This window comes from Monopterus albus, unplaced genomic scaffold (genome assembly GCF_001952655.1).
Source record: "Monopterus albus unplaced genomic scaffold, M_albus_1.0 scaffold57.1, whole genome shotgun sequence".
Lineage (NCBI taxonomy): Eukaryota > Metazoa > Chordata > Actinopteri > Synbranchiformes > Synbranchidae > Monopterus > Monopterus albus.
Genome location: NW_018127937.1, coordinates 295,387 through 322,332, shown reverse-complemented (window position 1 = coordinate 322,332; position 26,946 = coordinate 295,387). Strand labels below are relative to the sequence as shown.

At 44.1% G+C, this 26,946-nt stretch overlaps 2 protein-coding genes across 2 annotated transcripts; both read right to left on the bottom strand.

Annotated features, from left to right (window-relative positions):
- Positions 1-281: 281 nt before the first annotated feature.
- On the bottom strand, positions 282-13,523 carry LOC109961644 (ras-related protein Rab-8B). Its single transcript, XM_020602641.1, has 8 exons — positions 13,248-13,523; positions 7,108-7,168; positions 5,581-5,641; positions 4,661-4,738; positions 4,295-4,384; positions 3,979-4,044; positions 3,830-3,880; positions 282-2,764 (listed from the first exon to the last, which is right to left on the bottom strand). Exons 1-8 carry the CDS (start codon positions 13,369-13,371, stop codon positions 2,675-2,677), a joined length of 621 nt encoding a protein of 206 aa, XP_020458297.1. The 5' UTR covers positions 13,372-13,523; the 3' UTR covers positions 282-2,674.
- Positions 13,524-15,405: 1,882 nt separating this feature from the next.
- Positions 15,406-26,430, bottom strand: idh3a (isocitrate dehydrogenase (NAD(+)) 3 catalytic subunit alpha). The gene is made up of 11 exons (XM_020602640.1): positions 26,329-26,430; positions 23,897-23,953; positions 22,049-22,132; positions 21,842-21,956; positions 21,191-21,378; positions 19,962-20,095; positions 19,627-19,729; positions 19,070-19,134; positions 18,889-18,973; positions 17,427-17,579; positions 15,406-16,970 (listed from the first exon to the last, which is right to left on the bottom strand). Exons 1-11 carry the CDS (start codon positions 26,353-26,355, stop codon positions 16,887-16,889), a joined length of 1,095 nt encoding a protein of 364 aa, XP_020458296.1. The 5' UTR covers positions 26,356-26,430; the 3' UTR covers positions 15,406-16,886.
- Between the last annotated feature and the right edge of the window lie 516 nt (positions 26,431-26,946).

Sequence of the window (26,946 nt, the reverse complement as noted above, 5' to 3'; positions counted from 1 at the left end):
GGGTGTTTTGACATTACTCTTACTGACTTTTTACTCGCAGAGGTTTTATTGTACATACAGTAACAACCTGAGCTGTCATCACCTCCAGTAACGTCTCATTTCACCTGATGTGAGCAAAACATGCTCACACTGCAGAGCACTGAAGGGCTGCGTTGGACATATATAAAACAAGACAACGAGCACATCATAGTAAAACGGTGCAACACAATAACCTTTTTATCTCGATTTTGTTTTCATGATTGCTAGATGCCAAAAAATGTAATTAAACCAATTTCGATTAATCGCCCTAATGCATGTCACAGAGAAGATTCCTGCGTACCGCTCTGTCACCCCTGATATTAGTGAATCTACTTCAGAATATCAGGTAAGAGCTCAGATTACAACAACAGACAAACATGTTTTCATAAACTGACTCAAGACGTTTGTTGAGTCACATGTGCAGGGCTTTTTGGAGAACATAAAATAAAGTACCACCATTACATCTGAGTGGTCCCTGACATAAAGCACTTTAACTCCACCAACATGTCTGCCAGTAAATATTCCATGTACAGTACACAGACTCCCACAGACGGCTCTGTGTGGATGAAAAGCAGCAGTGTGTAGTCAGCTTAACACAACCAACTCAAAGCTGAAATGTCTTTATTAAAAACAAAACTGTTTTCCTGTGAAACATCAGACTTGGTGTGAAAAGGCCAAAAGTCTGACTTCACAGTTTAAAAAATAATCAGAACTTCAAGAAAATAAAAATTGAAAAGGTGGCCTTTTTCTGCAAATTACATGCAAGTGCAGCAGAGTTCAGTAACACACTCAAAAATCATATTTTTGCATAGCGCAGTTTCTGCAAAGTTACAAAGTTGTGAAAAATATAATCAGCATGTAAATGAACAAACCAGACTCCAGTCAAAAACAGGTTTTTACAATAAATCTGACAAAGCAGTTAGAATATTTTCAGTGAATTCAGACCTCTGCTCAGATTCACGTTCAAACCTGATTATCTGCTCGCTGATCAGCCGATTGTGTTCATACTGGGATTGATAAATCAATCACAGAGACAGAAGTGACTTGATCCAACTTAATTTTAAACTAAATTAAAGTTGTTAAATAGATTAAATGACAAAACACTAAAGAGAAACATGAAACAAACGTGTCAGAATCACGAGACTGATCAGACAGGAGCATCAAAATTTATGGGAGTTAGTAATGAAACAGATGAATAGATGTCTCGTATACATTGTGTGGCCAGTTTGTTTATAAATGTTATTAGTCTCCATGGCAACTGAGCAGCTGATGAAGGCCACAGAGTGTAGCTGAAAGTTCTGGGTGAAACCTGCTGACAGTGTGAAGACATTTATAAACATGATTAATGCATCAAACATAAGTAATGTGTTGATGCTTCACGGAGGAGGTTCAGGTTCAGACCTTGAACCAGATCGCCTGAAACGGGCGCGTGTGTTCAGCGCGTTACTGGTTCGACCAGTTGAACCACTGCGTGACTGAACTGAAACCAATGCGCAACAGAGAAACAAGCAGCCCGATGTGAACGCAAAGCTGACGCTGCACTGACAGACTTCACACGTCAGGTTTCAGCCAAATGTCCGAGTTCAATGAAGACTCGGTCACTTTCCTTCGTTCCTGGTGTGAAGAGCGAGGCCTTAAACCTCGTTCAACAAACCAATTGTCATCAGTGCAAACGTACGGGCACATGCACATACTGCAGGACTTATTTCACAAGGGCCTGTGCGTCAGATGTTCACGTCAGTACTGATCCATTTAAAGAACGTTTGGTTAGTGAATGTTTACGTTGGCTCGAAATAAGACAAAGGTGGTCAGTTTAGATTGAGGATGATCAGTGAAAGGCATGTGGAGTATTGTTTCAATCCATTTAAAAATAAATGTCATGTTCTTAGGTCTGTAAGGAGAATATGAGTGAGTTTGGAAACTGGCGATTTACCGTTTGTTTCAGTCAGAGTTTGTCGACAGTAGAATGTTTACCTCCAGCCTTTCAAAGCTGTTTTATCCTTTTTATACCTGTTCATTTTAAAATGAAGCTGAGTTTCTCTTAAAGACAGTAAGGAAAGAGTTTAGAAACCATTTTTTACTTTATCGTACACTTCTATGTCAAAGCTTGGACTAGTCCACGTTCAGTCTGTGCAGATAAAGGACGGACGTTAATGTGAGCCTCTGTTCCCATGTTACCTGTTAAGGACCCGGGTAAACACCTGCCCACAGCCTGCGTTTGCTTCTTTTCACCTCAGTCACCTAAATGTCACAGGCCCAAACTGCAGAGAGTTAATTTAAACGAAGTCGCTGTGTGAACTGATTGTCACCAACGTGCAACAGTCAGAGCCACAGCGAGCTCGTCCATGTGCACGTCGCCAGTGTCACTGAAATCTGACAGCTTGACCCTTTACAATAACTTTGTTTTTCTTCAACATTTCAACAGAAAACATGAACTTCCTCTTTGGTAAAAACAGTGTGCTCGGCTCTGCTCTTCATCGTCCTCATCACTCACTGTCCTTCACCCCAGTGCAGTCGCAGTCTGCTCCACCTCCTGACCTTAAGAGAAACAGAAGAAGAAGAAGGCAGCGGGGTGCAGAGCAGATGAACTCAGCATGTCTGGTTGTTTTTTTCCACAGGTGTGTCCTTTCTCGTGCAGGTGTGAGCTGAGGCCCGCCTACAGCAGCGTACACCTGAAGAAGCTCTTTTTTGAACGAGACTCTGTGATCTTAACTGGGCCGCCTCCACCTGGTGGGGTGGTGTCATTCTGGAGGAAACAGGAGAAGAAGAAACATCATCAAAAGTGTATACTCTCAGGTAAGAACACAGACCAATCAGCTTCCTCGCTCTCTCTCCTCTCTAGGTCAGTCCCACTTCCCTTAACTGCATCCACGTTTCCCTCGCCTGTGTCTTTTTCTTGTCTAAGTCCCGCCCACATAAGATGCAAGGAGATGGAGGAAACATGTTTTTAGAGACAAGACATCCTGTCCGCCGATGCTTCAGGTGAAGTGTCCAATCACCAGCTGATGTCTGAGAAAGGAGCGGGTTCCTCCTGTAGCCTCCTCGCTCCTCAGTGCAGGAATAGGAGATCTGGGAGGTCCTTCAAGATGACTCTTGTTGGGTGAATCCCAAATCCCATATTTTATTGTTCCTCGATCCTCACTTGACCCGGAAGCTGTTCTGGTCTGCCATGATGAAGGACGTCCCAAAGCTCTTCGTTCTGCTTCGAGGAGCAAGGAAGCTGCCTGGAGGAGCCACAAACGGCTACACGAGTGCATCCTTTGCAGAAGTCTGTTAAGGACTGACAAGCCCCTTTGTTGGAAATCATCTGGATGCTTCAGATGAAGGATAGTACATCGCATGTCATTAATAGCACATTTCCTGGAGTCCTCTCTCCTCACATCTTAGGTGGGCATCACTAAGACAAGGAAAGAAGTGAGGAAAACGTGGATGCAGTTAAGGGAATTGGGATTTTCTCAGAAGACAGAGGCTGCATCTTATGTAGGTCCATGTTTCCCTCACTTGTATCTTGTTCTTGTCTTAGTCCCACCCACTTAAAATGCTTGGAAATGATGCAAAGAAAGAGGACCCGAGGAAAGGTGTAATTAATGGTAGGAGATGTCCTTTCCTCCGATCCTTCACCTGAAGCATCCAATCACCAGCTGATTTCTGATAAAAGGGTGGTTCACTCCTTAAAGACTTTGGTAAAGGGTGCTCTCATGTGTCCTCGCGGGTCACTCAAGGACCAAGGAACAAGACCGTAGAAGAGACATGAGACAGGTCTGTCTCTCAGCTGATGTTCTACTTTAAGACATAACTTTTGGCTTCTCACCATTTTCCTCTTCAGTCTGGTCATGATGTCTCTGGCCAGAGTGTAAAAGGCCTGTGGAGGCAAAGCAAACACCAGAGCTGTTTGGTTTTGTTGCTATGCACTGCAAGACATGACATTTTGCTTGTGCATAAATCAGGCTCAGGACTCACCTCCTCCACGTTGATGCTGGACTTAGCGCTGGTTTCCAGAAACTTGATCCCGTAATCGATCGCCAGCTGAACAAGAAGAGAAGTTAGCCTGCCATTCCTGCTTGTGGTTAGTTGGCCACACACAGTGGTTTCACGCAGTCAACCGTTTTTGTCTTTCCCTCTGGCATCAATAAAGATCTGATCTGAGTGTTTCTGTCATGGTCGGCATCATAATCACAATATAACATCGGTGTTCTTGCTCCAGGGCGGGTGAGGCCCACGCCAGTCTCATTCACAGCCTCATACAGCCTGGCCCCTTACAGTCAACTGGTCCTACCTTCTCTCCTCTCTCCTTGGACACTTGTCTCTTCTCGTTCATGTCACATTTGTTTCCCAGAACCATCCTCTCCACGTCTGAAGACGCGTGCTGCAAACACAGAGATATGGATGTGCAGTCAGTGTGGGACACCATTACATGTTAGTTTTAAGCTATATAAGCTACAGCGTGGTCACAGAGGAAGTGTAGCTGTGGGTCTGAGCTATAGTTTGAGGACATTTTCTCAGCAGCTGGTGGGTTAAATGTGCCACTGGCCTCCTGGGAGCTGTCACTTCCTCCATTTTTATATCCTGTCAGTGGTTTAAAAACCCTGGAGCAGCTGTGTCATGTTATGTTGCGGTGTGATGTCACAGGGGCGTGGCCTACCTCCTCGATGTTTCGGATCCAGTTCCTGATGTTATCGAAGGATTTCTCATTGGTGATGTCATACACCAACATGATACCCTGAAACACAAACACAGGAAGTGACATCACACAGGAAGTGCCAGACTGATCCTGAACAAAGCGACATTTGCACAAAACAGGTTCAAACTCTTTTAATGTCACACAGCAAGACACGGAGTCGAGGTGCAAGTGTACTCCAGTGGAAACTAAAAACAAAAATTCAACAATTAGTCAAAGTACCATGAAGGAGCTAGGAGCATAGTCACCTCCTGCCTTTGGTCAAGCCTTGTTCCTCACGTGCCCAGAGCTGCACCGTCCGTCTAGGTCAGTTTATTTTTAAAAAGTCACAATATGTGCTGGTTCCAGCTTCTTTCCTGTTTTCAGCACAGTCACGTGAACAACACTTGTCACAGGAAGACGTGGGAAATCACTTATTATTTTAGGAATATCAGGCTGTCAGTGTACATTATGGGTCTGTCTCGACTCTGTTCTGTTTGTCTTTTTTAGTCTTTAACCACTGCATATAATTTGTTTTAAGACAAACTCATCGTTTGCTGTGCTCGTTGTGACACGACAGCTGCAGCACAGGTTAAAGTCCGTCGGGCTTTCGAGGACTTGTTTGATCTGTGGCTTTATGGACTGATAATCGACTGGCTGATCAGATCACTTGTTGATGAATGATGAAGACGGGTAGCTGAAGAATTAATCAGTTAAAACATTTTGCATGCATACATGAAGTTGACAAAATTCCAGCTGGAACTGTTTTAACAACAATGGCGTCAGACTCTGTTTACTGTCTCCTTCCATCGGCCCAGCTCTGACTTGTTAATGTACAGTCTCAGTGTCTGGTTCATCTCTGTGACTGACACGTCATCTGACCAATAGCAGAGAGGTACACTCACCATGGCTCCTCTGTAATAGGCTGTTGTGATAGTCCTGAACCTCTCCTGACCCGCAGTGTCCCTGCAGGAACAGGAAGCAGACTATTCAGTCTCTGACCCCTGCATCGGCATCCACCTCAGTCAGGGGGTGGTCAAACATTAAAGCAGAGAGTGGAGCTGGACTCAGGGTGCAGTCACACCAAATGTGCTCTCCAAAACCAGGCAGAGACAGGAGCTAGCGTGGCTAGCAGCTAATGGCAGTTAGGATGCAGCTAGTGATTTTGTAAATAGAAATGTGAGGTTTTTTTTTAAAGAACTCGAAACCACAAAGCCTCCACAGCCCATACTCTTCTATTCGGGAAAGTATATTGTTCATTTAGTATTTTTAACTCCATTTTTGATTGTTGTTCTGTACAACACTAAAAAATGGCCTCATTGTGTGACAGACTATTTTTCCTATAAAATATAGATTCAGTTTTCTGCTTTAGGCACGCAGCACTAAAATCAACTTCCTTCATTTTAGCATTAAATTAATTCACTATGCAAGTTGAATATTTGTGTAAAATAATGTTTATGTAATATGGTGTGGCACATCGTGCGATCTATAGTTCAGGTTAGCTCATCTTTACACCAACTGAAACATCCAGCTTTTACTCATCATTATCCATATGGCAGCAAGGATTTTAAGAGATAGTAACTAATAACTGTAAAAAGCACTTTAATGTAAATGATGTGGCACCATAAGACAAAAACCCGACCACTAACAAGGATATTAGCATCAGAGCTTTGCAGTTAAAAATAAAAAAGCTAAAATCACCTCTGGAGTCTTTTGTAAGGTCAATAGATGATTTTAGCTTCCTGGATGAACACAGACCTCTTCACCATAGTAATGTCCAAAGTGTTACCTAATAAAAACACAGTATATGGAGTCGCACCATATGCTACCCATTTTATGGATATGTGTTTGGCCATGACTTGCTTTAACACAATGCACAGACATCAACACCCTGTTCTCTTACCGAAACTGTGCATTTGTCAACTATTCATGTCTTGATGTACACATGTGGTCCCGACAGTCAGGCCATATGACAACTAATGTTTGGATCAAGTAGAGCTACACCAGCTGTAGTACTAACATCCCATCAGAGGAACAAGCTAAACATAAATATCATGACAACGTGTTGGAGCTGTGAGGACACCACATTCACTGCTGCTGTTAGTGTCTGGATGAGATTTGTGCAACATAACAAACATACAAAGTCAGTGGCTGCGTTCCTTGGCCTCTGTCACTGTGCCACATTCACCGCAGCCAAACAGCTGCTTGGATTATTTCTCCTGCAGTCAGATGAGAAGCAATATTTCCTAAATGGGAGCTCAGTTCTGCCCCGTCTCACACTGCCGGGACACTGGAGAACCTCCAGACGTCACAAGGTCAAAGGTCAATCACTTGAGAGCACGAGGAGGCGGCCGAGTCTCACCCCATTTCACACAGTTTGAGTCTGACTGCACCTTCACTGAGGACCAACATTGATGTGACCACAGACTCACCAGATCTGAAGTTTGATCTTCTTGCCATCCAGCTCTATCGTCCTGATTTTAAAGTCAATTCCTGAAAACACACAAGACAGAAACAACAGTCACATTCATTGTGAGATTTACCACAACAGGCGGCAAGAAAAAGGAAGTGGCCCTTCGGAATAACCCGCCTTTATGTAAAATGTGTCTCAAAATATCAGATCTTCATCTGAGTTACAATCAGCAACACACACCATCTAGTTTAAATAACACACAAATCATTGTATTGTTCTCGTCCATAATGAATAAACCATTAGAACTGATGGTGTAGGGTGGAAATGGTGTGAGACACTCTGAGCTGATGTCACCACAGAAGCCTCCTGTAAACCTGGAGTCTAACCAGTCAGTCAGTTGAGGCAACCTGCTCATTTTCTCCTCACGCTGTTCAAAAAGGCCTTCACGTGTTTAGCTCCGCCCACCTGGCAGTGGGAGGCGCCTAAAACAAACCCTGAGCTGGCTGGGTGTGAACAGACCCTGCTTCCTGCTCTGAGGAGGATGAATCTGCTTCCTCCAGCACTTCCTGCTCCAAACTGAGGCGGGTCACAGCATGAGGAGCTCAGGACCAGCCGCACCCAGACCTGCCTCACGCACGCTGGCCCCTCAGCTGGATGTGGCTGCCCTCATGTGGCACGCTCACAGCTGGAACTCATTATCTTCTTGATTTATCATGTGTTCCAGGAACATCAGAAAAGCCTGAGAAATGCTCCTCGTGACTGCTGAGAGTGGACTAACATTCTGTTCACTGTCACACCAGGCAAAGGCTGTTGTTTCCTACACATTATGTCCATTTGGACTATTTCAGCCTCACATGGGTGAAAATTCTAAAAACTGGGTGTCTGAATCATTCTACCATTTTTACTGTGTGGATAGAAAAGACAGAATCAAGGAACTCTTTAGCTCCTGCAGCCAAAGACATGCATAAACTCAACAAAAGACAAGCAAACATGCCTGCACAAAACAGGACGGCTATACAGTGAGGACGCCTTCCTCGATGCTTAAAATGCAAATAAGGGTGTAGACTGTGTGAACAGTCAACAATACATGGTCAATTCACACATCGTGATCAGGATCACGTTCATCTGGCCCATGTTTAAACACACTCTCTGGTACAGAGGCTCTCCATGTGCTTATAGGTCAACAAGAGAGAGGAAATATGTGCAAACACCATTATAACAACCACTGTGCACGTTCCAGCTTCTCAACTGCCAGTGTCTCTGTTTCCTGTCATAGTAAGTAAACCTCTGTGGGCCTCAGACTGGGGGAGGCCAGGGCGGCTTGGTGCTGTCTGACACAGCTGTTCCTAATAAACTGACCCCTTGGTGAGTTGACGCTGAAACTCTTCCCTCTGTTCCCTGTTTCACTGCTCTGACAGCAGGAAGTGAAACCTCGTCACCGCCGCTTGTTACAGAAAAACAGACACAGGCGGACATGTAGCAGCGCTGACATGTACACTGAAGACAGGAAACACACTGAATACCACATGCACACAACGTGCACACACTGCAGCAGAGGTGGAACAGTAAGTTAGCTCTGCTCAAAGATGCAGCCTGGAGGTTTCCTAGCCGAGAGCAAAAGAAAACAGTCAGTGAAGAGCTGCTCAGTATCAGGCTGACGTTACACCCAACAATCTCGGTGTCAGTTAATTATTTTCTCAATCAATATAGTCATCGTTCAGCGGTGGGCTGATTGATCGCTCAGTAACCTCTGCTCACACGCAGTGTTTAACACAGACTCCTGTGTCGACTGAGAGCAGGCAGCATTGTGACGCTCGACCTGTGGATCAGGACAGTGCGTTACTGGGTCCACGCGTGTGTGTCTGGGTGTGCACCTCAGTCAGCTGGAAATCCTCCCAGAACAACAGCAAGTCCGCCCACTTCCACATGTTCACACTCAGAGGTCAGCTGACTCTCGCCACAGAGCAGCCTCTGTTTGACCACAGCTGCAAAGCACTGTGGGAGCTCATTTAACATTCACGCAGACCAGCAGCTGAACTGGGAGCAAACCAGCAGAGACTGTGACACATCATCACAGAGCAAGCCGTTCATACAAATCAGTGTGTGTCCTCGGCCTGACGCATCACAGCGTGAGCGTGACTTGATGACAACATAAAAGAGATGTGTTTGTGTGAGGAGACCCGATGACTGATCGATACCCTGACAGGCAACAGGACGCACCGATCCAGTACAGAATCAGACAAATCAAGCACCAACTCCTGAGGCCATAAAGAGACCAGTGACACAGGGACCAAGACTAAATACTAGTTAATAGGTAATATGATGACACAATGTGCAGAGAACTCAAACTCAATGATTACATGTGTGAGCTGTCATTTCCTCTCTGCGTCTCCAGTTTGACCACCACATGCAGTCTATCCACTTCATTTTAGTCTAAATGTCAGACAACAAGATGAGTACGTCTCACTGCCAACTCTGTGCGAGGACCCTCACCGAGTCTCATTACCCAAACAAAATCTGGTCCAAACCTTAAAACCAGCTCTGAACCTTCAGCCAGACGTGTGAAGTAGAAGACCACACAAATGTCCTCACAGTGTAGGAGTACCATCACCGCAATGTTTAACACAGTCCTCACAAACACAGTAAATTGTTGTGTCACTGCGGGGACAGAAGAAGAGAGTTCCCACTTCCTGTTTCCAGCAGAAACCACGTGACACTCAGCGGATGCAGCAGAAACACAGAGTGTGGTCAGCTATCTTTGTGAGGACCAGCATCAGTTTCAGACCTTCATACTGAGGAGCACATTTCTACACTGAGGACATTTCTGCACCATGGGGACATTTTGGCCAGTCTGCATTACTTGGTTTTCTGTTGGGTAACAGTCCAAAGACCAAGAAATACATTATGTGACTCAAGGAGAAATATTCATTGGGCAGAATGTCACTGAAACAGCTGATCACCTGCATCAGTAACCATGGTGAAGGAAGCAGAGTTTGTACTGCGCTCGCTGCTTCCTTGAGGCAGTGATGTTCAAGTGGTGCCAATTCAAATGAGTTAACAAGTTTGACATGTTGCCAAAAACAAACCCAGTCACCGCTAAGTGAACAGATTAAGTGGTGGGCTGGAGCACAGTAAACAAGTAAGACGTCTGTGTACATAGTGGCGTTTCACCGGGAAGCCAAAGTGTTCTCAAACAGGAGACTGTTACTGGTGAGGGAGGGCCAAGTCATTGGCTGGCCACAGGCCGGGCTAGGCTCGATGTGCTGTTGCAAACAGGTTCGCCACTTCATATGTTTGTGTGGGAACATAGATTTGAAAAGAAAGTTCACCATGTCAACAGCCTTTCCCTGCTAACTGGAGCACTCATAGTTGTTTGTAGCAGCATTCCCTTTTTATTCTATTTGTATAGATTTTATTTATGTTTCATTTAAACTTTAATCTTAAAAATTATAAACCATTGATGTTAACAAAGGTTTATAATAAACGACAATCAATTGTATGACGTGTATTTTTTCCCCTTACTGTACCAAAAATGAACCGAACCGTGACTTCAGATCCAAGGTACCTACCCAATCATCAGTTTTGCGAACCCTGACAACCCTAGTAGGCCTATACAGGGTATTTTTCAATATACACACCCAACTCCTCCTTTCAGTGTTCTGGTGCTTGCATCAAGGCAAAGAATGGAAACACAGTTGTTGTTGTGACATTTTGCAGGTGTTACCTGAGGTCCTCCCTCGCTAAGTTAAAATCATTTAGGCTATAAAAACTCAAAGACAACCAATCCGAACATTGCAGAGTTGAAGGAGAAAGGTCTTGTTTTGTTTGACCAAAACCCCAAACACCTACAGATATGTACAGTGCCTATAAAAAGTATCAACCCCCATTGATGTTTTACCCTTTTATTGAATTTATAAATCAATCATGGTCAATATAATTTGGCTTTAAAACAAATTACAAAAAAACTTCTTTAATGTCAAAGTGAAAACAGGTTTCTACAAAGTACTGTCAATTAAATAAAAATATTTTAAAGGGGTTGAATATTTATCCCATTACATGACTGACCTAGTCCAGCCAGTTGGTGCTAGTGGTCTCACATATAGTGAAATGGGGATCACCTGAGTGCAATGAATGGGTCTCAGGTTATCATAGTATAAACACACCTGTGTCTGGAAGGTCCAGTCACTTGTTAATCAGTATTCCTGGCTACCATTACACCATGAAGACTAAAGAACACTCAAAGCAACTCAGAGGAAAGGTTCTTGAAAAGTACAAGTCAGTGGATGGATACAAAACATTTCCAAGGCACTGAACATCCCTTGGAGTTCAGTTAAATCCATCACCAAGCAATGGAAGGACTATGGCACATGTCTAAATCTGCCTAGATCAGGTCGTCCTCACAACCTGAGTGACCGTACAAGAAGGAGACTAGTGAGAGAGGCCACCAGAACACCTACAACTACTCTGAAGGAGCTACAAGCTTCAGCAGCTGAGATGGGAGAGACTCTGCATACAACAACTGTTGCCCAGGTTCTTCACTAGTCAAAGCTTTATAGAAGAGCAGCAAAGAGAAAGCCACTGTAGAAGAAAACTCGTATTAAATCTTGACTAGAGTTCACCAAAAGGCATGTGGGAGATTCCATGGGCAAGTGGAAGAAAGTTCTTTGGTCTGATGAGACCAAAATGGTGCCTTTTGGCCATCAGACAAGACGCTATGTTTGGCAGACACCAAACACTACACATCACCACAAACACACCATCCCCACTGTGAAGCACGGTAGTGGCTGCATCATGCTGTGGGGATGCTTCTTGGCATCTACCTTTACAAGCCTGGCTTGTAAAGGTAGAGGGTAAAATGAATGCAGCAAAATATAGGAAAATCCTGGAGGACAATCTTTTTCAGTCTGCAAGAGAACTACAGTATGGGAAAAGATTCATTTTCCAGCAAGACAATGACCCGAAGCATACAGTGAAAGCTACACAGAAATGGTTTAAAGACAACAGGGTCAGTGTTCTGGAGTGGCCGAGTCAAAGCCCAGTCAAAGCCCGAGTCAAATAAAGGATTTGTCGCTGGACTTGAAAAGGGCTGTTCACGCCCGATCCCCATGCAACCTGGCAGAGCTTGAGCTGTTTTACAAAGACGAATGGAGTAAAACTGCAGTGTCCAGATGTGCGAGCCTGATTGAGACCTGTCCACACATTCAGTGTTGTGACTGCAGCCAAAGGTGCATCTACTAAATAACGACTTGAAGGGGGTAAATATTTATGGAACCACTTATCACATTACATATTTTTATTTAGTTGACATCACTTTGGAGAAACTTGCTTTCACTTTCACTTTAGAGGTTTTTAGTCCAAAAAGCCAAAATATATTGATCATGACTGATTTATAAAATCAGTAAAAGGATGAATAGGGGGTGAAGACTTTTTATAGGTACTGTAGCTGACAATGACACATGGCAGAGAAGAGCAAAGCTGCTCATCACCATCTCTTTCTGTCATGTCCTGACCTCACACGAAATGTGACAGAGTTGTGTGAACAATTCAACATGTCACTCATTGCTCAGATGACCTTTGACCTCTGCCATCAGATCACTGACATAACTCATGTCAAATGTCTTCCCGTAGTTTCACTGGTGACTGGAGGCCTAATGAAGCAGTTGACAGGAATTAATTAAATTGGTCTGAGCCAGATGAGCCCTGTCTGTTGCTGACTACAACACTGAAAACCTAAATGGGAAATTAGGAACTGATCTGGTCTGTAAAACTGCCCCATAACGCTGTTGGACAGATTTCCAATCAGTGGGTGGTTTCAGCACCAGGTTTTATCATCATTGCCAGAGAGGCTGGACCCAGTGTGATGGTTCTGGTTTATCCCACAGGTGAACAAACACCTCTGTGAAACAAACCGAACACCGTTACCTTCATGAAGGAGGATTTACTGCACGGCTGCTACGTTAAACTCAGTTTGACGCAGGTGTGCCTAATAAACTGACCACTGACAGCGTATCTATAGCACCTCCCATATTAATTCATGTGGTCTCTTATTGATCTGAGGGGTCAAAGGTCATAGACTGTCGGTTAGCTCTGAAGCGAGCCTCGTTCTCAGCCCCGGTGACAGCTCCGTTGACACCCCGGTGGCCCCGTCGGTCCACTCACCGATGGTGGAGATAAAGGTGGTGTTGAAGGCGTCCTCGCTAAACCGGAACAGGAGGCAGGTCTTCCCGACGCCGCTGTCCCCGATCAGCAACAGCTTGAACAGATAGTCGTACGTCTTCGCCATGTTCACGCCGTCGACCCAGGTGTTCCTAGTAAGTTCACGGAACCAGCCTCCTGCGCACGATGCTAGCCTGGCAGATTTACTGGCAGCACTGCGTCTACACTGAAGCGACGCTGACAGGAGCAGGAAACAGTTCCTCTTCAAAGCACCCACAAAACACCTCAACGCACATCCGGAGTGGCTTTTTCACAATAAAACGCTAAGAAACAACCACTACTTCTTTGTTACAGTACTGACAAACATCCTAGTGTTAACACACACATAATAAAAGAAGAATAAGGGACGCCATGTTTCGGTAATAAAACTAGTCTATGAAAAGTCGCCGTTTGTGTTTACTTTCCCTCTCAGTGAAAGTTTCGTTCCTTTCTAGCTGTAGAGATTGCACCAGATCTATTAACAGGGCTGAATGCACAGGATAATCACCTTTATTGGTAGTATGCTACACACAGGTGGGGTTTTCTGCCTGCAGTTTAATAAAATAAGTGGCAGCAATGTTCTGAAAGAAATTACTTTGTCTATTTGATAGCAGCAACATCTGGCTCTGGTGTGACTGGGTTCTGTAAGACTCACACAGACTGGCAGGTCTGAGTCCAGTAACTGACCCTCTCTGGGCCAGTGAGGCTGGTGTCTGTGCACACAGGTCACAGGTTGGAGCTAATGAAGGAAAACATCCTGGAAAGTCTCTGCTGTGATAAATGCAGCCTGTGCAGGATTTTGAACTGCAGTAATCCATGTCTGTCACATACTGAAGATACAAGAAGTCCTCGTGCTACCTCACCATCATCATCACCTTTATTTATTCACGGAGAGACAAGCTGAGAGCAAACTCTCATTCTCATAGTGCCCTGGCAGACAGTTCACCCCTTCAAATCACTAAAACATAAACACATGAATCATATAAAATCTGTATCAAGAATACAAAATCACAAAACGCACATTAAAAACAATAAAATATATAGACATCAGTGTAAATGAAATATATTAAAACACAGTGTGTGCACTTGCCTCTGTTCCTCTACAGTCTCTCTATGTCCACCTGGGCCTCTCTGCTATTAGTGACAGGGTTGCACAGGGAAACTAAAATACTGAAAGTGTTTGGCAGTCAGTATCTTTGCCAGTACTTGTAATAGTACTACTGTGTACTACTTCACTACTTTTACATTTAGATATTGTGTTTACTTCTTACATCTGTATGTTAAATGGTTTTACATTTTCATCACATTTATATATTTACATATGACATGTTGTCATGGACTGCTGGAGGATCAGTCTCCTAAATGTCACTACAGATGACAAAAATTAAGCTCTTATTTTGAAGGTACATCTGCTGTGCTTCCGGTCTACCTCTGATGGCTTGGCGCAGTCCGGAAGTGGGGGCGTGGTTATGTGACATCATCAGCGGTGGGTTGCCAGTTTGAGTGAAGTTTAAAGAGTTGGGGGAAAAGTCACCAGCAGTACACAAACCACCAGTAATACTGCTAATGACAATCCTGCTGCCAGTCGAGGAGCAGTCTGACCTCATCTGTCAAAGCTGGTCCTCTAGCGTCATGTGGTTCATCTGTGTGATTATTTCATCCAGTTTTGCCCAGTAGACACCAATAATTAGCCCCAGGTTCCTCTCCATCACAAAGATCCCCTCAGATTTCCAGGACACTGGAATGAAAATGTGAAGGGACTCAACAAAGGCGGCTGTCCTTCAAACTGCCTAAGATTTTTGAAAAGTGAGGGAGACGTGAGTCTACATCCTGTGGTGGAGGCCAACTGCTGCAAATCAAACAAGGCACCTGTTGGAGGACATGTTCAGCTGGGTCCTGATCCTGTGGATTGAACTCCAGTCTTAAAACTTTCTGCTTGGTGGGGGTACCATCTCTGCCCCGCGGTTATTCCAGCCGTGGTTGTTCCTTTCCTTCCATTTACAAACGTTATTACACCCCGTCTTTGTTTTGTTAGTGACAGAAAGAAAACTTTAAAGTAACATGGCAAAGCAACTTTATTTATACAACACCTTTCACAGAGGCAAAGAAAAACAGTAACAGCAACCAAACCAGAATAAAATCAGTTCAGACAAAGTGAAGATAAAACATTGTTAAAATGAGACAAAATAACATGACAATAAAATCAAATAGACAAAGGTTTGAAACACAGTTTACCAGCCGTTACAGTGCAGAAGAGAAACCAGTGAAACAAAGGCACAGGGAAACAGCAGAGGGTTCAGTTGACATTCAGAAAGTGTTCGAGTCAGGGCACGTTTAAGGTCATCAGGAAGCTGGTTCCACCTGTGTGCAGCATAGCAGCTAAATGCACCTTTGTCTCTTTGGTTCTGACCTGACGTTCTACCAGCTGACAGCTTCCCAAGGATCTCAGGGCCCTGCTGGGTTTGGATTCTTCATGGAGATCAGACATGTCAGGCATTTGGTCCCATACCACTGAGGTTTATAAACTAGCAGCAGCACTTTAAAATCAATTCTGTAGGTAACTGGCAGCCAGCGTCAGAATACAAGCAGGCGTGACATGCTCAGTTGTCCTGGCTCTGGTTAAACTTCTGGCAGCAGCATCTGAATGAGCTGAGGCTGACTAACAGTCTTTCTGGGAAGTCCAGACAAAAGGCCATTACAATAGTCCAGCCTGCTGGAGACGAAGGCCTGAATGAGTTCCTCTAGATCTTGTCTGGACATGAGGCCTCTGAGTCTTGCTGCTTGTTTGAGGTGATAAACAGCTGATTTAGTTATGGCTTTGATGTGACTACAAAAAGTGATTATCAGGCTGTGTCAAAGCTTTGGTTACATTATAAACATGTGAAATGTGGCACACGGTGTAAATAAGTGTCACTAGTTACTGTAGAACATCACTGTCAGGAAAAAAGAGCCTCCAACAGGATGTGATGAATTCATTTCATTGTTAGGGAAGCATCAGATAAAGAGCCTTAAAACTGGTTTCCTCTTTTCAAAAAGACATTTTTAATAGTCATTGAAAGTGAAGCACTTGAGAAGAAAGGCAGAGAAGCTGTGTGTAATCAAGCTGTTCCGACTCCATCTCCCTTTCCACATTTCTGGATGTGTCACACTGAAGAGCGCAGCATTAATAGGAGGTAGAAACAATAAATAAGAGGCTGTTTCGGGTGCACGTACGCTGCATCACTGTTAAAAAAAACAGCAGACACCCGAGTGCTGAGTCGACAAAGCAGAGTGCTCAGATGACTACAGTTGCTAATGAAGATATGCTTGGGAAGAAACACTCCTCACAGTTGCTCATTCCAACTTGGCCATGTCAAAGTTGTGCATATTTTTGCAGTGAATGTTTCATCATGTGACCTGAACAGGTAGCTGCTACAGAAGCCCCACCCTCTCTACACCGTCACCTTATTACAGCAAAAACAGCTTTACACACAGGTGGAAACAGGTGAGAGAAAAGCAGAATGCTCAGGAGCCTCGCAGCTCTACAGAGACACCAGCCAGCGGGGGAGGCGTGGCTCATTTCAGGTGGGCGGAGACTCCCACGCTGGCTCAGTCACTGCAGCTTCAGTCCAGATCCTGGATGCGACGGCAGATCTCAGCCGTAAACTCTGAACACTTGGAGTTTCCACCCAGGTCCTTTGTCAACACCTGAGTCACATAGAGACGTTATCAGACAGGTGACACAGCAACACTGTTGCCGTGGTTACAGCCTTAAACTGAGTTTATCAGATTTCACTCAACAGCAAGTGTATGTGTGGACATGATGTTTCTGATATTCTGACCCCCTCGTGTATGTAAGTGGGGAGGACAAAAATCTAGAGACACCTCTGGATATAAGGCAGTTCAGTTTTAACTATGAGCTCAGTAAAAAACATGAATGAAGTCACACATTTCCAACAATTTCCCCAGAAATGGAAACACTGAGCTGCACAAAAATAGATGTCATGGCAGGGCTGCAATCAGTTGTAGAGGTGTAGCTAATAAAGTGGTCAGTGAGTGCATGCAGAGAGCTGTTTCTGTTATTGTGTCCACCCCACTTACATCACCAAGGCTACACCTATTTCTCCTGCACCCAAAGGTGACGTTGCTTCCTCAGAGCCTCACCTTCTTGTCTCTGATGGTGTCAAAACAGGCCGTCTGGATCTTGTTGGCATGGCCATGGAGACCCATGTGATGCAGCATCATGACAGCGCTGAGCAGCAGGGCAGTGGGGTTCGCCAGGTCTAAGCCGGCGATGTCGGGGGCAGTGCCATGGACCTGCAGGACCAACACAGAAACTCTCAGGCCCAGTCACATGAATGCACCTGAACTCTGCAGGTGGAGGCAGGTCCTAAACTTCATCTGTATTCCTCTGCTCTGGAAGCGACTGAACTGAAGAGCTGGACAGTGCTGGAATAAAAGATTTACTGGTGCTATGACGATGAACCTGATTGAACCGAATCTTAAAATTCAGGTCTGACCTAGTTCTAGATATCTAATCACAATTATCAGGGCAGTTTTCAGGTTTGCTCTAATTTTTCCTTGCTGTGATAAACAAGCCTACATGAAGACGGCATTTTTACTACAGCTGAAATAATCAGATAATCAATCAGTTAGTCGATGGACAGAAAATTAGTCAGCAGCCACTGACTGACTGGTCACTCTTCCATCCAAACTAGTGAAGCACGGCGCTCAGTTCATGACTGCAGCTTCCCTTATTTTCTCCGACATCAACACTGTTTGACTTGCGGACATTTAAACACAAAAGCTTGAATGAGGGGAACTTCTGGAATGGACTATTATCTGGTATTTAAAAAAAAACTCACTATGTTTGTAGTGAAAATGTACCCTCTTGGTTGCCTCCAGGTTGTCTGTGCTTTGTCTCATTCTTTTTCATGTTCACTTTCGGCTCTTTGTCATTGTCAAGGGCCGAAAGTTGGACAGCAGTGACAGCTGCAGACTGCACTTAGAGGCTAACCTCTCAAGATGATGGATTATTAAACTCAGATTGGTGACTTAATCTTCAGAAAGAATTGTATTAGAAAATACTTTAGATAAATTTGTCAATTATCTACTTATTACATCTTATATACAGTAAATTGAGTGTCTATTTCTAGGAAGTTAAATAATATAAGCTAAACGCTGCACACTAAATCCATGGTGTTACATGGCCGATGTCATGGCTTTCATGGGTTATTTCAAACCAAACAACAAAGAGCCCAAGTATACTGGCTTCTAAAACCACCTCAGTAGAGTAACATCTGAAGGTACAGTACAAGGAGGGAGCTGCCTATAACGGCAGGTTGTTATTGTTTGGGAGGACTCAGGGTCTTGTCCTGTGTCTGTAATATGAAAGACGGAGGTCTGCAGAGAACTCTGCATCTACATCTTACAACTTAAAACTTTGATTCAGGAAGTTGTGCTTTGAAATCAGATTCCATGTGTTTGTTAATTAAGAGTTAATTTCATCCAGCAAAGGGGCCCATTGTTGAGTTTGTCATTCATAAACTAAATAACCAATAAGTCCACAACACACCAAGTGATGATGACATCATCACCTGTAAACCGTCATGACAGAGAAACGCACCGATTCAAATATGGCGACTCCGTTGGCTCCGATGTTCCCGCTGGGAGTGACTCCGAGTCCTCCAATCAGACCAGCACACAGATCGCTGAAACAGACATGCCACCTCAAAGTTTACATTCGGTCTCCACAGCCCGGAAATGTGACCTAGGTGTTGATGTTGAGTGCAGTGGAATAAACCGACCTCAGAATATCTCCATAGAGGTTGGGCATGACCAGTACGTCAAACTGGGTGGGATCCTGGACCATCTGACACACCAGAGCATTGGGACACGTCAGAGGATGAGACAACAACACAAGAAAAAAAGACTTTCCAAAGGTGTGACTGATACAGATATCGTTATCTGATCACGATACATCGGCCGATTCACTGGAAAACGTTACACAGAGTTCTCTGGTGTTTTCAGCTCATGTGAGCAGACACATACTGAGTCAACTTGTAGTGTAAGATCCACTGGTCAGCTGATACTGATGTACGCTGATAGATCAGTATCAGCTGATTTATCACCGTAGTCCAAGTCTGGATCATGCGTCAACACACTGTACACGCAATTAAATCTTACACTAACATTTATAACTCCAACAATTAAGTGCATCCATCCATAAAGGCACAGAAGTGACAATGGCAGCGTTTCTGTGGAGGCCCTCCGTTACTCTGGTTTTTGCACTTTTCAACCCTTTAAAAACAGTTCTAGTGTCATGAACGGCTCCGATGTGTCTGTTCACATCTGATGAGCTTACATTGAGGCACACGGTGTCCAGGTACATCTCCTTGAACTTGATGTCTTTGTAGTTCTCAGCCACCTCGCGACACTTCCTCAGAAACAGTCCGTCGGACATTCGCCTGGACACACAAACGGGCAGAGTTAATGAAGCAACAGGGGGCGCTGTGGCTGGAGCAAGCAACAACAGGAAGTCTCACAAATCGTCACTGCTCGTTACAGTGACTGCACAAAACATCAGCTTTTCTCACACTGCAGCTAGTGCACGTTAAGTAATTCAACATAATGACTGACTGGATTCTTTTCATCTACAAGTCTCGTGTACAGTAGGGTCAGTGTAACTGTGGTCCTCACATGATGTTGGCCTTGTGCACAGCTGTCACGCTGTTTCTTTGGTTGTTTCTGGCGTACTCAAAGGCATATTCGGCGATGCGTCTGCTGGCGTTCTCAGTGATGAGTTTGATGCTCTGCACCACACCATCCACAATCTGCAACAACAACCCGACAGAGAGTTTCAGAGTGTAACAACAACATGACAGTGACTCAGAGCTCCTTAGACTGGGAGCGTGGTCAACACACATTAGAGACTCGGTCATTGTGGACAAGTTGGGACAGTCGACAAGGAGAGCAGAGGGCTTTTACTGAACTCGGGCTACGGTAATGCTCAGTCAGCTCTGACCTTGTTGTGTTGCTGCTTCCCGTCCGTGTGTTGGCGCCGTGTACCTGGCTGAGCTCCTAAACTGCCAGATGTGCACAGATGTACCTGAAATGTGACCCACGTGTGTACAAGAGTAACAACCAGGTGGTGTGTGCGATGGTCAAATGGCCCAGTTTCCTCCCAAACTGCTGAGTTACAATATGTTCCTTCCAGTTTGGCCTGATTAGAAGCTTCTCCATAAACGTCCACCACATGAGAAACGTCCTGGTTCTCCACTAGAAGCACATACGCAGGTGGCCCAGATCTGGTCTGAGGACACCTGGTCTGGTCTGTTCACACTGTGGACGCGGTCTTAACAGTTCGTGGTTCTTAACAGCTGATTTCAACTCCAGGAGTGAAGCTCGCTGAATCTTGTACATTTTTGTGGTGAACATATCTGACTCTTTCATCTTCATCTCTTTGGCCGAAAGCTTGTTTACAGGATCTGGTTCACTTTTCAAAGACAACATTCATACAGAGATTTGATCTTTACCTGCACAATCAAACAACCTGTTTACTTCCGCAATGTGCTGATAAGAACAATGGAATCCCTCCAGTATTTTTCTGCTTTTGCTGTACGTTTATTATAAATCAGTCTCATTAAACCTGCACTTCCCCATATTAAGTCGATGACAATAACACAAACAGCCAGTAATGGAAGACACGCTACGTTACCTCACACAGCACAATGCGCTTGCTGAGCGTTCTAGTGCACTCACAAAATTACAATGTGAAGAAAAAAAAACTAAGCAGATCAAATATGTACAACTTAACAAAATCATGAACCTTGGTTCAGACATTTGGATGTGAAAATGCCCTTAGTGTAAATGAGTCCGACCTCTCGTGCGTTATCACACAGTGTACATTCTGCATCTGGTCCACTCACCACATGCTCGATGCCGCTGTACTCGCCCTCCGTGTTCTCTCGGATGGTGACCAGGTCCACGTCGGTGTACGGAGTCTTGTAGCCCTCAATGGAAAGACAGGGCCGCACGTTGGCGTAGAGGTCAAAGGTCTTCCTGAGCAGCAGGTTCATGGAGGGGTGACCTGCAGCGATGGGGGTCTTCAGGGGTCCTGCAGGAGAAATGTTTCTGCTGGTGAGGGATGGAGTGAAAATCAGCATCAAAGGCTAAAAATGGCCATCAGTTTTTGCAGTCTCTGAAGGGAGAAGCAGTCAGCTGATGTCTGCTATGGCCATGTTGCTCCACCAGCTCCTCACGCTGCACAGAACAATGTGTTGGAGCTGGTTGCTGGAAACAGACGGCCTCCTGTGTTCCCTGAGCAGGAAACGTGCCCCCCAGTGTAGGCGCTCGGCGGCGAGGGGGTGGGGGGGGTTAATAGCTGGTGGACAACAGTGGAGGTGTATGGCACAGAACGATAAACCAGGGTCTGGACTCGCACACATTATGGTGAGGACACCACATTCACTGGTGCTGCTGGTCTCTAGACGGGGTTTGGGGGAATGATAGACATACTAAATCACCGGCCTTATCTTTTAGAGAGAAGTATGTGAAAGCTGAACTCAACACCAACAGACCTTTCAGTCCGATCTTGTTCCTGTCCATGGACTCTTTGGCATCAGGAGGGACCATCCACCTGCCACCAGGTCCTTTGATCGCTGTCACATTTCTCTCCTCCCATCTTATGGGAGCCTGCAGGAAAACACCACACACAGCTACCTCCTCTGGATATTTTAAAAGAAAACATCCTCCTCTATTCACCTCTACAGTATGCTCACACTCACTTTGGCCGCCTCAAAGATCTTCACCACCGCAGTGGAGATCTCTGGTCCGATCCCATCGCCAGGAATCACTGTGACGGTCTGTATCTGTGGACACACACAGTGAAGGATCGTCACATACTCAGCTTTTACTCATCTGTGTGCAGCTCATACAGGTGAGTCTCAGCAAGAATAAGCGCCTCAACAGCAGTGGGAAGTGTTGCTCAAGCAGACGTCTACAGCTTGTCATCACCTTTACCCACATTTATCAAACACGTGGAGCTGACAGAAAAATGATGCTGACATGGAGACAGACAACCACACTCACTCCTACAGGCAATTCAGAGTCATCAGTCAGCCTAAGCTGCATGTCTTTGGATTGTGGGAGGAAGCCAGAGCACCTGGGGAGAACCCCCGCAGGCACGGGGAGAACATGCAGGGTTGGCAGGGACTCAAACTCAGAACCTTCTTGCTGTGAGGCGACAGCACTAACCACTGTCTTGCTGTGCCACCCATCTATAGATTCTGCATCAATATTTTAAGAGCTTCACCTGTAAAATGTTAAAAATGATAAAATCACATGTTCCCAAACGGATTCTTCACCTGAGAGACACGACGAGAAGTGAAACTGAGAAAACGGAAAATCCTCATGGTGGACTAACAACTACTTCAGTGACATACATAACTAATGCAGTCTGATTGGGGGGGGGGGGTGTACTCCGCCATGTTATTTAAATCTTATGTACTGGAGCCAGGTTAGAGAGAGTGAGGACTGTAAATGGCTGGGACTGGGATTATTAACTGGATTATTTAACCTGTGTTATTTTACAGTTTATTATAGGACTGCAACAACTAATCCATAAAATCAATAAAAATCGATAATAAAAATAGCTGGCAAGGAATTTAATTATCCATTAGTTGGGTGTAGTCACCTAGCTGTGTGAGACAGCCGGGTCAGCGACTGGTGACTACATTAGTGAGGCGTGTTAAAAACGGCGGAGGTTACAGCAGAGAAAAATGGACGGCCAAAGTCATCTGAAGCTTGGGAGCACTTGATTTTACAGTCAGAAAGAAGACTGCAATGTGTTAGCACCTAAAGAAAAGACACATTAGAGTTAGAGAGGAAGGGGAGCCCAGAGCTAAGTCGGTCTTTAACTTTGGTTCATCATATAAGACATTCTGAAGGCAAAATTATAATGTACCTGATTTTAAAGGCAATATCCAAAACCAAGTGTATAGGTGTGTTCAGAAGCATGGGCGACACATGCAAGTTAATGGGCACGGTGCAAAGTACACAGCCTAAGAGTAAATGTGTTGAGGATTGTTTAGGCATACTCACATTTATTTTAAACTGTCAGCAGTAGCAGTCATGTTTGTACTGGCATGGTTTGTTTTATGAACATATAAATATTTTACTGTTTTTGTTCACACTGTAAGGAACTCATGAGGCTAATTATTCTTGAACAAATAATTTGTTTTTGTTTAATAATGCACCGCATAAAAACATGGCAAAAGCACTGTTTAAATGTTTGGTTTCACAATGTGGAAAATAGATTTCTGCATGTTTTTATACATCCAATTAATCAACAGATTGATTATTAAAATAATCATTAGTTGCAGCTCTAATTTATTATATTAGGTAGAAAAACTACAAGTGCAACACATCCGTGGGAACCTCAGCTACAGTGCTGTCCATCTCAGCCGTGTCTGATTTCAATTACAGACAGAGTGTCATAGGTGTGTTCACCTGTTGGATTACATTGTTAACTGGGAACATGGAGGTGACCAATAGAGTACAGGAGTCTGTGTATGTGCGTGTGTGAGTGAGCAGTGTTACAGGAGGCGTCAGGGTCGCTGACCCGACCTACTCACCCCTCTGGAAAAAGAAGCTGAAGACAGAACAGGTCTCCTCAGCACCACCTGGGACACCTGCACAAGACAACACAAAGGTCAAATCAACACACAGAAAACTGTTGAGATACAACTGCAACACTGTTCAATACCTGCAGCCTGCACCATGTCCTCTATGCAGGAGGCCTGGGCTGCACATCCTGAGCTGCAGTACTAACTAATGGGAGTTTTACCTGTACAGTTAAATACCGTCTTAGTCAGCAGGCACAAACGTTTATGTTCTACCAAGAGTTCCTGATAAAAACACTGAAGTCTGTGGACAAGTCTCAGTCACCAGGAAATGATTGTTTTGTTTCTGGACCAACACGTCAATGAATGCTTTATACAAACAAATCTAAATTTCACTTCCATGGCATCGGTCTGGAGCCCACAGTGGTCACAGTGGCTGAAAACTTGTCTTAGGTTTGGTGAGTTCAGCGAATGCACAGCAACATACTGACTTAGATCTGCTGGAGCCAGCAGCCAGATTGATTCTGTTTCTTACGTCTGTTATCCAAAGCATCCTTCTGTACTGCGGTACTGCTGCCTGGTTTAGCAGCTTGTCTGTCCAACTTAAAACTAAATAATCACTCAAAATCTGGCCAAAGATCACCGGCCATCCTTAACAATCTGCTCGCACTTGCTATTGGCATTTCATCTGATGTTAATGGTGCAAGGCCGTGGGAAGCAGGGGTGCGGAGGGTGATGCCGCACCCCCTGGAAGATGGTAGAGGGCCTGCATATCCCCCACAACTATACATTTAAAACATAAAAAATAATAAATAATATTCTGATCTTAGTAAGTAGATCTTGGGTTCCACATTTTCATCTGGTTTGGCCAAATCGCACCTGTTTGCACCTGCAGCACACACAATGCTAGCCCATGTACCTTATACTCATACATGTGCACAGACATATTGTCAAGCAAATGGATATACACAACGTGATGCAAAGCTTCATTAATGTGAATCACAAGCACAAGAACAAATTTGGAAAATTAACATAATGCAAGACCAAGTTGTCATGTGCTGCACCAGTACCCAACGAGCCTAAATGCACATCAGCCTGTTGTTAACTGTTCATGTGATGACACTTGCTGAAGCTCTGTCAGTGGCTGATGCTCTTGTAAAGATATTGTAAGATATTTTGTAAAGATGGCTTCCATATCAGCCAGTGCTGTGTAGGTTGTGTACTGTGTGTGTGCTTGCTGTCAGATCATAGCCTGCTGTGCGAGTAAATAACAGTGTTGGTGGTCACTACTTTATCATCAATACAACATTTAATGTGTAAATCTGGCTTTGCTAAGAGCCAGTGCACAGCCGCTGTGATATATGTGTGTGTAGCCCATATTATGTGTATGTTTAATTAGCCTAAATGAGGCTAATTAAATTAATTAATTTCCATAGGTTTCTACCAATTAATTCTAAAAAGAATGTCAAAAAATTACTTTTCTTGTATCTGTTGTGCTTCAATTAATGCATAAAACCTTGTTCATGTGAAATGCTAGTTAGAGTTTCAAAAATGTATTTCGTTCGTTTTTATGTCCGTGTACCATGCTGGACTGAACCAATGTTTTCTTTTTTTCTTGGTTTTGTTTATATTTGGACCAGTTTAGTGTGTGGATTTATGACAGCATTAAATCAAACCACATCAAATGTTATTACAATTACACTAGAGCTTGTGATTGTAACATTTGATGTGATTTGATTTAATGTTATTACAATCACAAGCTCTAGTGTGCATTTCATTTACGCCAAATTTGCCAAAGGGGCTCAGCGTTTGTAAGCTTTTCAGTTGTTCTCCGTGAGGTACTGATTTTGCCCAAAATGCGACGAAACTTTAAATCGCTCGATTTTCAAACACAGTTTGGTGCCGGTCTCTACATGTGGGAGACGGAACGCGCCTTAGCAGCGTGACCGGACTTAAGCTGTAGAGACTGATCAGGCAGTGGAAAGAGTATTAGATTTTGATTTTGATTTTGATTTGATTTTGATTTATTCTTTCAAGCATATAAAACAGTTGATATAACAAGACACATTTTTACACACAATCCAATATCACTTTGCTTATACCTAGTACATGCTTGAATGGAGTACGAATGTGATGCTGTGGTGGGAACAAAAACAAATTCTTGACTGTCCCGGTGGAAAGGATGCAGAGACGCCTCGGTTAGACCGGGAAACCGGTTAGCCCAGTAAACTCCGTTAGCTACAAAAGCTGTTCTCACACAGAAGGACACACGCGAGCAGCTAACTAGCTAACCTGCTAACAGCCGAGTAAAAACACATTCAAACTACATTCAAAGAAGCAACACAACACCAGGATGCCCTTCAGCTCGGGCTCCAAACACAGTTAAAGGTTGTAAAGTACCGTGTTCGTAGTTTTAACCCGTTTATAAAGCATCTTTTTCTCACCATTGACCTCCACATAGTGCTTGCCATCCTGGGTCACTCCCGATAAAGATTGTACGTGACAGGAGGTCTCACTCTGACTGCCTTCTCCGACTCAGATTCACCGAGCGACTACAACCATATTTCATGACTCCCACAACTAGAGGACCACTTAGTTATTTTTTTTTATGTCAAATGAATTAGATTAGATTCAACTTTATTGTCATTACCCATGTACCAGTACAAGGCAACGAAATGCAGTTAAGCATCTAACGAGAAGTACAATATACAGACTATGGATTTAAATTACAAGTAATAGATAAGGTACATTAAGCTTATGGAACACTAGTGCAGTGGGATGAGATGGAATGAAATAGTGCAGAAGAAGAAGATAACAGTAAGTTACATGAGTGAACAGTTAAGTGGATGTAGTGCAAAGATAAAGATAAATATTGAGTATGCATATGAACAGTGTGCAAATGAATACAGAGCAGTATTCTGTGAGTAGAGTATGTGCAAATTAACAGATCAATTCAGTGTTACAGGTAACAGAAGTGTATTGCATTGAATGAAGTCAAGCATTCAGACCCTTTACCTAAGTACAAGTAGCCTACTGATAACCCACAGTAAAATTCAGACTCA

What these genes read in the sequence shown, in the direction of transcription:
- idh3a (XM_020602640.1), bottom strand. Translation starts at nt 26,355, where the DNA reads ATGGCAAGCACTATGTGGAGGTCAATG. An exon ending in GCACTATGTGGAGGTCAATG is followed by an intron (nt 23,954 to 26,328) that starts GTGAGAAAAAGA and finishes TGTCTTGTGCAG; the next exon opens with GTGTCCCAGGTGGTGCTGAG. An exon ending in GAGTCGCCATATTTGAATCG is followed by an intron (nt 17,580 to 18,888) that starts GTGCGTTTCTCT and finishes TTGGTCCTGCAG; the next exon opens with GTCCATGGCACTGCCCCCGA.
- LOC109961644 (XM_020602641.1), bottom strand. Translation starts at nt 13,371, where the DNA reads ATGGCGAAGACGTACGACTATCTGTTCAAGCTGTTGCTGATCGGGGAC. An exon ending in AAGATCAAACTTCAGATCTG is followed by an intron (nt 5,642 to 7,107) that starts GTGAGTCTGTGG and finishes CTGTTCCTGCAG; the next exon opens with GGACACTGCGGGTCAGGAGA. An exon ending in CCAAGGAGAGAGGAGAGAAG is followed by an intron (nt 4,045 to 4,294) that starts GTAGGACCAGTT and finishes CTTCTTGTTCAG; the next exon opens with CTGGCGATCGATTACGGGAT.